This window comes from Eriocheir sinensis, chromosome 38 (genome assembly GCF_024679095.1).
Source record: "Eriocheir sinensis breed Jianghai 21 chromosome 38, ASM2467909v1, whole genome shotgun sequence".
In the NCBI taxonomy this organism is placed as follows: Eukaryota; Metazoa; Arthropoda; class Malacostraca; order Decapoda; family Varunidae; genus Eriocheir; species Eriocheir sinensis.
The window spans coordinates 9,630,707-9,643,568 of NC_066546.1; the positions used below are offsets into that span (position 1 = coordinate 9,630,707).

The 12,862-nt window shown below is 40.8% G+C and overlaps 1 protein-coding gene across 14 annotated transcripts in view; it reads right to left on the reverse strand.

The window, feature by feature from the left end:
- Positions 1-3,497: 3,497 nt before the first annotated feature.
- Positions 3,498-12,862, reverse strand: part of LOC127008646 (CUGBP Elav-like family member 4) — a 146,000-nt gene continuing 136,635 nt past the window's right edge. For all 14 annotated transcript variants that reach the window (XM_050880933.1, XM_050880944.1, XM_050880932.1 and 11 more), the window contains 3 exons: positions 9,408-9,566; positions 8,884-9,037; positions 3,498-7,824 (listed from right to left, as the gene is read on the reverse strand). In XM_050880933.1, coding sequence (XP_050736890.1) covers positions 8,910-9,037; positions 9,408-9,566 — 287 coding nt within the window. In that variant the 3' untranslated portion in view covers positions 3,498-7,824; positions 8,884-8,909. The remainder of the gene's footprint in view (positions 7,825-8,883; positions 9,038-9,407; positions 9,567-12,862) is intronic.

Consider the following 12,862-nt stretch of genomic DNA (forward strand, 5'->3'; position numbering starts at 1 on the left):
TCCAGTGGAAATTGCTGGGCTTTTCGTGAACTGTTTTGCAATGCTAAGGGATGTTGTACCCCTTAATTTTAAAGCCCGTATTCTTAAACTTATCTATATAGGCACCTCAATTCACCTATTCGAAATTAAAGCCTCATGGAAGTTGCTGAGATTTGCATGGACTGTTTTGTAATGCTCAGGGATGTTGTACCCCTTAATTTTAAAGCCCGTCACCTCAATTCACCTATTCGAAATTAAAGCCTCTCATGGAAGTTGTTGGGATTTTCATGGACTGTTTTTTAATGCTAAGGGATGTTGTACCCGACTTCTGCATGGTGAACGGGAAAACCACACACGAAAACCCTGTTAATCACTATGAACAGGAAAATCACCCATGAAAACCCGGTTAATCTTCTCTTTAAGCCTTGGGAATTAGTCGTCATGGGAGCTCGATACTTTTAAGAATAGGGAGGAAGCGCTTCGAAGTCGGGCTCTTGAACGAAATGCGAAGGATATGGTCTGAGTTTCCTTACCGTCTGGCCTTATTAAGCTCTGGCCCTCCTCTCAACTAAATAGCATAGTCCTTGTCCTCTTAAAAAAAAGTCGTCATGGGAGCTCGATACTTTTAAGAATAGGGAGGAAGCGCTTCGAAGTCGGGCTCTCGAACTAAATGCGAAGGATATGATGGTCTGAATTGCCTTACCGTCTGGCCTTAAGCTCTGGCGCTCCTCTCAACTTATTAGCATAGTCCTTGTCCTCTTACTTACGTTTTCTTTACTCTCCACTCGGATCACGTTCAGCATTTCCTCTCAGTATATATCAGCCATTGTGGTTTTAAACGAATGATTCAGTCCGCAGCTTTACAGAAGGATGGAGTTTGATTTATAAGTGCAGGTGGGAGTCGAAGAAGGATAGAAAGACATTATAATTACCTTTGATTTACCTACCGATACACTAAATAACCTTGCAGTATTGTGATGAAAAACTTAATATTCAGCCTCATGGCATCTCCTTGGGGCTATTACTAAGGGCAGACCACCCCTCACAACCCTTACTCAGCCCCTTGACATCCCCTAAGAGTTATTACCAAGGGCAGACCACCCCTCACAACCCTTACTCAGCCCCTTGACATCTCCTAAGAGTTATTAATAAGGGCAGACCACCCCTCACAACCCTTACTCAGCCCCTTGACATCCCCTAAGAGTTATTAATAAGGGCAGACCACCCCTCACAACCCTTACTCAGCCCCTTGACATCCCCTAAGAGTTATTACCAAGGGCAGACCACCCCTCACAACCCTTACTCAGCCCCTTGACATCCCCTAAGAGTTATTACCAAGGGCAGACCACCCCTCACAACCCTTACTCAGCCCCTTGACATCCCCTAAGAGTTATTACCAAGGGCAGACCACCCCTCACAACCCTTAATATGCCACTGAGTATAAGGCCATGATAAATTAATTGAGTCATGGGGGAGGGTAAAGTGATGGCTAATGTGATGTGGGGGTGAGGAGAGGGAGGGTAAAGTGATGAGGGGGTGGGGACAGGGAGGGTAAAATGATAGCTAATGTGATGAGGGGGTGAGGAGAGGGAGGGTAAAGTGATGAGGGGGTGGGGACTGGGAGGGTAACATGATCGCTAATGTGATGCGGGGGTGAGGACAGGGAGGGTAAAGTGATGAGGGGGTGAGGACAGGGAGGGTAAAGTGATGAGGGGGTGAGGACAGGGAGGGTAAAGTGATGAGGGGTGAGGACAGGAGGGTAATGTGATGAGGGGGTGAGGAGAGGGAGGGTAAAGTGATGAGGGGGTGAGGAGAGGGAGGGTAAAGTGATGAGGGGGTGAGGAGAGGGAGGGTAAAGTGATGAGGGGTGAGGACAGGAGGGTAAAGTGATGAGGGGTGAGGACAGGGAGGGTAAAGTGATGAGGGGTGAGGACAAGGAGGGTAAAGTGATGAGGGGTGAGGACAGGGAGGGTAAAGTGATGAGGGGTGAGGACAAGGAGGGTAAAGTGATGAGGGGTGAGGACAGGGAGGGTAAAGTGATGAGGGGGTGAGGACAGGGAGGGTAAAGTGATGAGGGGGTGAGGACAGGGAGGGTAAAGTGATGAGGGGGTGAGGACAGGGAGGGTAAAGTGATGAGGGGGTGAGGACAGGGAGGGTAAAGTGATGAGGGGGTGAGGACAGGGAGGGTAAAGTGATGAGGGGGTGAGGACAGGGAGGGTAAAGTGATGAGGGGCAGAGGACAGGAGGGTAAAGTGATGAGGGGTGAGGACAGGGAGGGTAAAGTGATGAGGGGTGAGGACAGGAGGGTAAAGTGATGAGGGGTGGGGACAGGGAGGGTAACGTTATGAGGGGGTGTGGACAGGGAGGGTAAAGTGATGAGGGGGTGGGGACAGGGAGGGTAAAGTGATGAGGGGGTGAGGACAGGGAGGGTAAAGTGATGAGGGGGTGAGGACAGGGAGGGTAAAGTGATGAGGGGGTGGGGACAGGGAGGGTAAAGTGATGAGGGGGTGAGGACAGGGAGGGTAAAGTAATGGCTAATGTGATTCCTTTTGTCAGGTTGTGTGAATGGCAGGAAAATTCCCACTCCATGCGAAGATGAAAACGATAACCTCTTCATTGACCCATCCAGCCCCAGAAGAAGTAAGAAGAAGGTTGTGTGAATGGCAAACAGACTGGCAGAAGGTGGATGAGGGAGGCACGTCCAGCAGCCTCTTCAGTCTCAATCACATTAAGGTTTGACAAGTTTCTCTCGTACTTCTTGTAGTTTTGTTGTCTCTCTGTATAAGACTATTCAGATGGCCTCAAAATTCAGCAGATTTGGATTAAATGTCCTATTTGTCTCTTATCTAGATAGAAAACATAATTCATTTACAACAGCTGAACTTTGAGGCTTTTATTTCGTGAGCTGACATGTTCCATACAGCTAAGTTGATGGATGGCAGAGTTACCAATCAAACACAATAACCACTATGCTTTGCTTCCATAATTAAAGTATTTACTCTATTGAAACTTTGGCAAATATGTAGGCACTCGGGTGTTGGAAGATATGAATAGACAGGATGGCAAGCACTAAACTCCACTAGGAAAGGGCAAAAATTTTAATTCAGAAAGCTGTTAAGTAATGTGACACAGTATCTAGTTAGTCATGTCTTGGCTAGAATTATTTAAGAAATTCACATGGGATGGCATAGGAATCAGAATAAATGGTTATTATCTCAACAACCTTAAATTCTCAGATGATGTGTTGTATTTTTACGAAGTAATAGGAAGGCAAATTTACAAAGGGGAAGATCACTAGTGAAATAGATCGATTAAGTGGCTGTACATTAGAGATAGTTGTTAGGGAAGGGATGAATGGACTGAGAGGGAGTGCCAGAACAGGAAAAGTTTGAGACGCTTCTGCTGTGACGAGGATAGCATGGATGAGGGAACAAGGCAACAGATGTTTGAATACAAGGCAAGCGTTGTGTGTAATGACCTGGCACGAGGACTTAGTTTAGGGTAGAAAGAGTCCTGAGTATATATATTGGATCTTTATTTCATTACAAAGTATCACTTTTACAAGGGCAAGAATGCTACACACTCCCAATCGACCACCAAGGGTGTATCAGCAACCCTCTCAACCATTGCACAACCCAGATTCTCCCTACTTGTGATACTTTACAACTTTTGATGTACTGATGTAGCTATTTATCGCAGAGTAAATATAGTGAAATATAATTTTGTTAAATGACAGTATTTTGTGCATTTTAACAATGTATAAATTTATGTTATTAGCAACAATTTCAACAAAGGTCCAATTATCCCTGTTAAATTCAGTATGTTGAATCGTGAAGTAGCCTAATTATATTTTTTTGCAGTCTCGCATTAAAGTACATATAATTCATAGCTATGTATAAATAAAATTCCATATACATGTATATAAAAAAAAATTAACTATGAGTTGTTGAGGGCATGGCCAGTATGATAACATGAATTAGTAAACTCAATGCCATATTTTACCAAATATTGAAATGCATACTGAATTTCAATACACGTACAAAGTATGTGATGACGTGAAATTTGCAAATTGCTGAAAATTGTTGGGCACAATGCCACAGTTCAACTGGAGTGTGTACCACATGGCCCTGTCCTAGCTGATCTGCTATATTAATCACTTGATGGAAAACTTGCCCAGGCCTTTTGCACCAGTAATTCCTGGCTATTTTGGCAATAGAGGAGCACAGCTAGTGGTGGATCACAAGCGTGTCCGGTACAATTGACTTACGAGGCGTATTCACAGGAATACCTCACAAGATTGTGGATAATCAATGATACTGGCTATCCCATGGCCCTTGTGGCCAGATCAAGCCTCTACTCTTAACTATGGCAAATCAGATATAAATTATGCTTCTATCAAACTACTTCAAATGGTTAACTACTTTTTACCATGCTATTAAATTCTCTTGGAAGGAGAAGAATCTGGGGTCTAGAAAATTACAATATAAAAGCTTACAGAGCTTGCCATGTTGATGAACAACCATATAGCTTAACAGGACCCGGCGACCCCTGGAAGGGTGAGTCCCACGACTTGTGGTGACACGGAGGAGGCCAGGGGCAGGCGCTGTGTCAGACACAAGCGGTGCGCCAGGTCAAGCCTCACCCTCGCCCCCGCCCGCCCCTCGTCCAAGCATGCACCAGACAGGAGACAAAACTTTCACTCCTGATTCCTACATAGCAGCCTCCAGCACTGACCTCCCTCAGTGAAGCGGGCAGTGAGATAAGGATGGCTGCGGCAGTGCACAAGGGACAGAAGGTGACGGCAGGTGGGGGCAATGTGGTCGGCAGAAAGGGGCCTGCCAGCTCCTGGCACGGGGTGGGGTCAGTGAAGGCAAGGCGCAAGACGAGAGACCGTGCAGGCAGCCAGTTCCGCCAGGACCGGGTCATTGACCAGGCAAGGCAAGAGGGGGCGCAACACTGATATGCTAGGGCCCTGCTATCCACAGATTACACGAGTTACGAAAGACAGTCAACTTCAAAGGTCACCAGCCGTCTTCACTGGAGACACTTTATGCCGCTCTTCTCTGGACAAGCATACTGGCGTACACTTGTCGGTGTGAACTCACTTTGAACACTGGAGTCATGTTTGCTTCTCCCGTCAGGTTTACAGTATTCTCGTTAGCAAATGTACTGTGCTACTGAAATATTCAGCTCGTTATAGCAGGTGTGGGCCTCCTGGTCTCCTCCATTAATACGAAAATGAATACTTTTTAATATGCGGGCATTTACCAATATCCTTAAAATTTATAGGGGCTAAGTATTAGCAATATATCAGAGAGTGTATCTTATGGTCGTCCATAGGCGTTAAAAATGCACTTCAAAAATGGGTTGAAGGTTTTAAATGAATACAACACATCACTGAACAATACCATCTTACAAGAATTGACCAAAAGACACTAAAATTGGTCCCAAAGCAACTAGATTTGATATTGCCTTGATAACTAACCATTATAGATTACACTCTCCTTTAGGCAATTGTATTAATAAATTATAAGCAATAATAAATAAATAGTAATAAATTATATGCTACGCACTTTCTAAATGTGATGTACTAAAACTATTCTTTAAGTATTTTTCTCTTATTTCTTTGGTGTGGCTATCTCCTTACGATCCTTAATAATATCCCTGTTGTACTCAGTTGCTGCCATCTTGTTTACGCAGAAGTCCTTTACCTTTGAAGCGAGCTGAAACTTGTTAGCACACAAAGCCTGATCTTGGATAAAAACAAGATGCCAGCATGAGCAAGGCAATAGGGCCTATGTAATATTACAATTGTACAGGCCTATCGTACCAGCCTGCTCTGGAAAAGAGACTAGTCTTAAAAGTACTAAATGTGTAAGAATATTTGGGAATGAGCAAGATTTTTTTTTTGTCTTTTCAGAATATGTAAAAGTTCAAATAGTATTTGATTTAATGAAAAATTTTAGTTAATATACTTTCTCCATTCCTATGTCTATGTCTTATAAATATTGATAAAACTACTTAGGGAGGAACCAGCTGAGATGAAGACGATATGCACTTGTCTCCTCAACAGAGCAGGTCCGGTGCAATGCAACGCCTGACTGTCGTGCGTATGTACATACTGGACTAGATATGCTATGTCAGAGAAACAGCTTCATTCTTTCAGAAATTAGTAATTCTTACTCCTAAACCGCAAGGGCATATAACATGTAAATATCTGAAACAAATAAAATAGACCAGGTAATGGTGAAATCAGCTTGAACTCTCTTGGCACAATTCTGTCAATGGTTCAAAGTTATGTGGATGACACACAGCATATTATTTAGAATAAGAATGTGGGGGATTAAATACCCAAAAAGGTGGATAAAGCAATAATAATAATGACTAGATGGAATGTCTGAGATCATAGATGAAAGATCACTGCAAAAACTGTAATCTTAAAAAAATAACAAGTACACCTTGACTAGAAAATAATGCCACTTTGATCTGACAAACATACAGATGTCTAAATATCTAAGCCACAAAGAAATGCACAAATCTTATTAAACCATTGGATACAAATGATTTAAAAATATATCATGATATAAAATTGACTGGAGATAAGCGTTGGTATCCTTAGTCTAGTGAATATGCTATTCACTGTACATATGATCAAATGCAGGGTCAATAGTCCTACCAAGTTACCTTCAGCATATATACAGTGTGTCTTTATGAGACTTCCTCTATACTTGAAAGCTATCTAGCGCTTTAATCTATGTATCTATAGGCATCTACAGGTATAGAGAAGCTAATTCTCTAGTTTGACACTAGACTAAGGGCCTCTGAACCCTTTGAGGCCATCACTTTGGTTGTCCAACTGTGGAGCTGGGAAGAGACCTCATCGCCCTGGTCTGGCGGGGTGGTTGGTGCCCCCGCCCGGATACACACCACACAGTTTGGCGTGAGGAGCACCAGTGCACATGGCATCACCACTGTGGCAGCCCAGTTTCAAGCAAAGTACTTGTGGACAAAGAGCCCACAGACTACCAGGTAAAAATGGGCGATAACTGAGCCATGAGACGACAGCCAAGGGGGTGGCAGCTGCGTGGCCCGGGCACAGCGCAGGGCGTGAGGCAACAGACACGAGACACGCAACACTTAGTACCCTGAAGGAGCAACCCGTCAGCGGGGCGGGTTAGGACACATCCGGTGCTGGGAGATCCACGTCACCCGGCCAACTCGCACAAAATGGCGTAGAGCTGATAGAGCACGTCTTAAGTATATTACTATTCTTAACAATATGATATAGCTGAAATATTATGATACGTAATATAACTTTAACAGAAGGCTTATTAATATTAAAAATATTGTTTCCATACTCTCAGTAATAACATGGCTATCAACATGTGGGAGGGAAGGACCTTTAGTCCTTGACCCATTTCTTTTTTTTATTTTTTGGTACTGTGCTTTAGCTCAGTACAACATATATATACAGTTTGTGTACACAGCAGCACAGGCCTCAACTGTGGACTTCCATTCACTGTAACTTCCTTAAGAAAAATAAAGAAAAACAAAATAGAAGAAAATTGTGGGCAATCTCTTCTTAGTGATCATCTCATCATTCCAGCCACTGTGAGGCCTCCCGCAGCCTGTGTAGCAACTCAAGCTCTCTGGACTCGTATATTTAGCACTTGTAGTATAGAAATATGGTAATAGTGTTCATCTTGCAGAGAATTTCCTGTTTTCAAGTACTTTCTTCTCTATACTTACAACCTATGCTTTGGATTCCTAATACTTGATATAAATGTCACACTCAAGCTATGATAAATCTGCAGCAATCTTGAAGAGCTGCTCCATCATGAACCCCTGGGGAAGAAGGTGGCAGGTGAGATGACGCTGTCCATTGCAACACAGAGGAACTATTAATGAAGGTCAGTAGCCTTCATCATTAACAAAAGAAGAGTCAGTAATTCTTCTTGATAATATGCAATGCCTGCTGTCAACAATTCCTTAGATAGACAAAGTTCAATGTTGAGTAGCTGAAGCAATTTTCACCAAGCAAGGCAGAGGAGCTCCTTGAATTTGCCTTTTCAATGTTCTTGGTATATGTAACTCTTTCCAGAGAATACATGCTGCCTGCTACGTGGGCCACATTTTTATAGATTATATTGGAAAGAGAATGAATTACCCTGCCCCCTTGACAAGCTAGTAACTAATAAGTACTTATAGTTGGGGCCAGACCACCTCAAAAGTGTATTGATTAGATTCTACTTTCCACAACGTCCACATGACCTCCATGTGTCATCAAGCAGAAAAATTATTCCACACCCGGAAGGGGTTTCCAGCGCCTGGGACTGCACTTGGGACTGGCTTTGACGGCAGATCATGAGTGCTTCCAGTTTCTTGGTTCCCAGAGGGGGTAGTCCGGCCCCTTTCTGATAAAATCCAATAACAACTGGTCAGTGTGGTGGGCAATCAATACTTTGAATCTACAGTTTTGTTTATCATGGGTGTGTTTCAAATTTAGTCAATAATGAACAGGCAACTTCACACGACACCATGTGATTAACACCATTGCTCCTGACACTTAACACACTGCTACATCTTGGGAATTGTTGACACCTGTAGTGAAACTTAACATTTTTTTGCTACATGAACATAATTTGATTTAATAAGCAAAATGTAATAACTAATGTACTTTGAAATTAGATTACAATTCAGATCTCCAGTATTCTGAGAGAGAGAGAGAGAGAGAGAGAGAGAGAGAGAGAGAGAGAGAGACAGAGAGAGAGAGAGAGAGAGAGACAGAGAGAGAGAGATCACCTCACCACAGCTCACAGGGCCCCACAGGATGTGTCCCCACAGGATGTTGACTAACCCCTCAGACACATACCCCCAGCCACATAAAGTATCTCAGCCACGTACCTGGTCTCCCCTACTGAGTGCGGCCGTTAGTAGGGTCTATTGGCATCCTTGGGTCGCTTGAGCTGAACCTTTAGGCGCTTCATGCCGATCTGGAAGCCATTCATTGCTTGGATTGCTGCTTGAGCTGAGGCAGGGTTGTCAAAGCTCACAAAACCTGAAAATAGATCCACCATGAGTAGTTGTAGGAATTGTTAATCATGGGACGAGTACGGATGAGAATATTCCACTATGATAACATGCTCTGAACAAGTCTTTTAGTTATTTTCTAATACTTCAATATTCAACTAATGGTTTCAACTATAACATCAAATATGGGTTTATATATGTGAATAATGATTTTCTACTAAGTATTATTTTATAGTTTGTAATCTATATCCACACTGAATTATAATTTGAATGTAGATCTCCAATAAAATAATAAATTGGATTCCTGCCATAGTCTACCCCTTCTACCATGTACCAGTTTGCTCTGGCGAGAGGAAATGCAATTAGATAAATGAATTTCAAAAGCCTATGTGTCTCACCGAAGCACTTGCTCTGGTTGGTGGCTCTATCAATGAACACCTTGGAGGAGATCACATTTCCGAAAGGGAGGAACATCTGCATCAACTCGGCATCACCAAACTCCTGCGGCAAGTGGTAGATGAAGAGGTTGCAGCCTTCAGGTCCTGAGATGGAGCAACCTGCCAAAGTGAGGAATGGGTTAGATACCTGACTAATTTTTTTATTATACTCGAAAACAACAACTGAAATAAGTAAAATATAAATAAATATATAATGTGTTGAAGTAATCTGCATTTTATATTAGCAAAAACTTAAGAATAATTCTGACATTTAAAAAAAACTCCCACCACTGACTGATACTTCAAACATTGTGACATTTTTTGAGGGGGAAAAAAATATATGTACGGCAGATGAGTGGAAAGTAGGTATGTGACTTATGAAGGTTAGTGAAAACATTCAGTATTTTCATACATTCCATTATGTGTGAGAGGCAAGTGTTTAAAGGTTGGGTTTACACTGCATTGGAACACATAAGAAAAGTGACAGAGCAAGAACACATACTTTGATGCCTTACTAAGAGGTGTATGTGTGATACAACATATGCACTCAGTTCTTCTAAACTGCCTTGGGTAAGGGAAAGAATCTTATTTAGTTAAAGGAAAATATAAATTTATGGCAAGTACATAAAATAGATTATTTCTTGTTTACTGTAAAGTTTGGTTACATATGTTGAGTGCTTTACCAAATTATTTTCATGTGCTGTGGCTATTTATGTTGAAACTACAGATATATGTATATGAAATTACATGGAATTGTAAATGTGGATTTTTTTTTCTATTCAGCATTTATGAAATATTAATTTCATTATGCTGCACTGACATCTACAGAGCTGTGAGATGCACACTTGACAGCCATCCTTTATACTTTATTTGACTGAAAACCACAGTGAAAGTGAAAAGAAATGACTGGCACCACATCCTTCACTTACTACGTCACCTCCACCCCAGTTTGCCTGGAGCAAAATCAAAGTTCTTATCTTGCATCTCTATTTGCAGAGGTCACCACAATAAGAGAACTACTCAAGTTCAAACTGTCTCTGCCTGGCAGGAAGTTCAAACTGTCTCTGCCTGGCAGGGCTACAAGTCAAGCATGATAATTACCATTTTAGAGTCTGACTGGTACTAACAAGTTGTGTAATTTAATTAATACAATTAGCATTTATTCTTTTAGACATTTAGTAAAAAATTTCTATTCATATGGAAGCACAACTTATGTGTGCCTTACTCACACAAAACCTTGTTGCATTTAAAAACTTTTTTGAGTTTTAAAACTATGGAACAATTATGGACAACATTAACCTTGAGATTTATGAAGACTGCATTAATTGGAATTACTTAAATGTAGAACTGAGTGCATATCAGTCATTAAGAATAACACTGCTTATAAGTGAAACATCTGATACAACATTATTCATATAAGAATAGAGGGAATGTGTGGTTCCTAAATATCAACAAATAAGAAAAGAGTTAAACAGAGGATTAGAAATGATCATAAAGGCAATGATCAAAGGTTTGTAGGTTCTTCTGTAGTGGAATATATGAAAGTATAAACAAAACATTCATTAGAAATTTGAAAATGGGGCAAATTTATATTATTTTTCAATGCTGCAACTGCCACAGGAAAGAAAAAAAAGAGGCTCACCACATTGCCCCTTTGTAATAATCTTAATTGTAGATTTTTTAAGTTGCTAGGATATGATCTGAATTCTAAATAAATTTAGTTATTGCTGTTCTCAGCAGTCTGAAGAGCAAAGCTGTTGTGTGAAGTCTTACAAGGGAGGTAAATGCACATCTGGTCCTCAGTGTTTTATCCGTTATCATTAACTAATCATTATGGCAGCATCCTGATGAATATCTGCCATAACAAAAAGTTTCAATGTTAAGTCTTCCTGTAAATTCAGATGTGCATCAGTTAATATTGCAAGTGGGCCACCCATGAAGAAAGGCAAGTGATACAAAATAGTCTGAGGATAAACATTAAACATCCCACCAACACTTTCTGTCCCTTTTGTAAGTTTTAAAAAAATCAAACTCTCCTGTTCAAAGGAAAAGTAATTTTAGTCAGGGCTCACAAAAAAGCATTCTGATCAGTGAACTTACTGCATACTGTGTAACCTATGATCCCTTATACTGAGTTAGTCCATATGAATCTGGACATTTACAGTGTGATCATCACTGAGGACATTTGATTAATCTGTAAAAAAATATCACAATGTTTTTTTTTGTGTCACTGCATTAACAAGTTGTGTGTGAACTTCCTGAACCAAGATATGGGCAAAGCTAACATTTGTCACAAAGGAGTTGTTAGCAACTTCACTTTCCTGTATTACGAAAAAAAAAAAAAAAAGGTATCCTTATTACACCTTATTTTAGCATTACGTATAAGCCATAGCTTTGATCCATAAAAGAATATGTAATCTATATTGATTTTTGAGTCTGTGATTTAGTTATCAAAGAGTATTATTGTAATACTCAGGTTCTTACATGATGGCGAGGTAGCAGTGTGTAATGCAGAAGGCAGAATGTCTTCACTTTATGCTCCATTTCTATAATCAGTACTTCTTTTTTACAAAATCATAACTTCTATGTAAAGAGCATATTGCTAAAACTTCTTTAATAAATCTGAGGTATTAACTGCAAACTGAGATCACAAAAAAAAAGCACAAATTTACTATATAAATAGAAAATGTTAATTTTGTATCTGCGTCACATCATAAATCTATAATTTAGCGATTGAATTTTTTTATATGTACAATAAAAAGTAGAAATTTGTCTAGGAAGTCAGAGCTGCTTCCTGGTTGGCAGTGACGTACAGAAACAATAATTGCTCTAAAGATGACAAATGGATCTTTCATTGATTTTCTAATAAAGTATTATCATGTAGGGCACAATTATACCTTCTTGTATATTTTCTGGACTGAAGAAATATCAAGGAAATATATTTCAATACTGTAAAAAGTCAATTTGCAATCTAAGTGTGTACACATCAATAACTCAAAGACAAGTGTTGCCTGTGTAGAGCAACCTTCCACACATGCGTCGTGCAACACGTCATGCATAACCTGAACATTCAAGTGGGAGAGGCCTTCAAGTTTGTTACTGATCAAAATCTTGATACTGTGAAAAAAACTTACGTAGTGTTTATACAGGTGAGAGGCTCAATGTTAATTGAAGAACCTAGATGATAAAAAACACTATTTTGCCTTGTTACTGGTCAAAAGTTGTAAACTGTGCTGGACTACTTTTGAGATGACAGTGAGGCTACTCTGGCTGGTTTGCCAGCCACCCTTTGTTGGCATCAAAAAATCATTGTTACACAAAAACAACCAATCTGCTCAACCATCAATGAGGGACACAGTACACTGAGCATGCAGGGGTCATGCAGGGGCAGACACATGGGCGGGGAGGCGTGCATC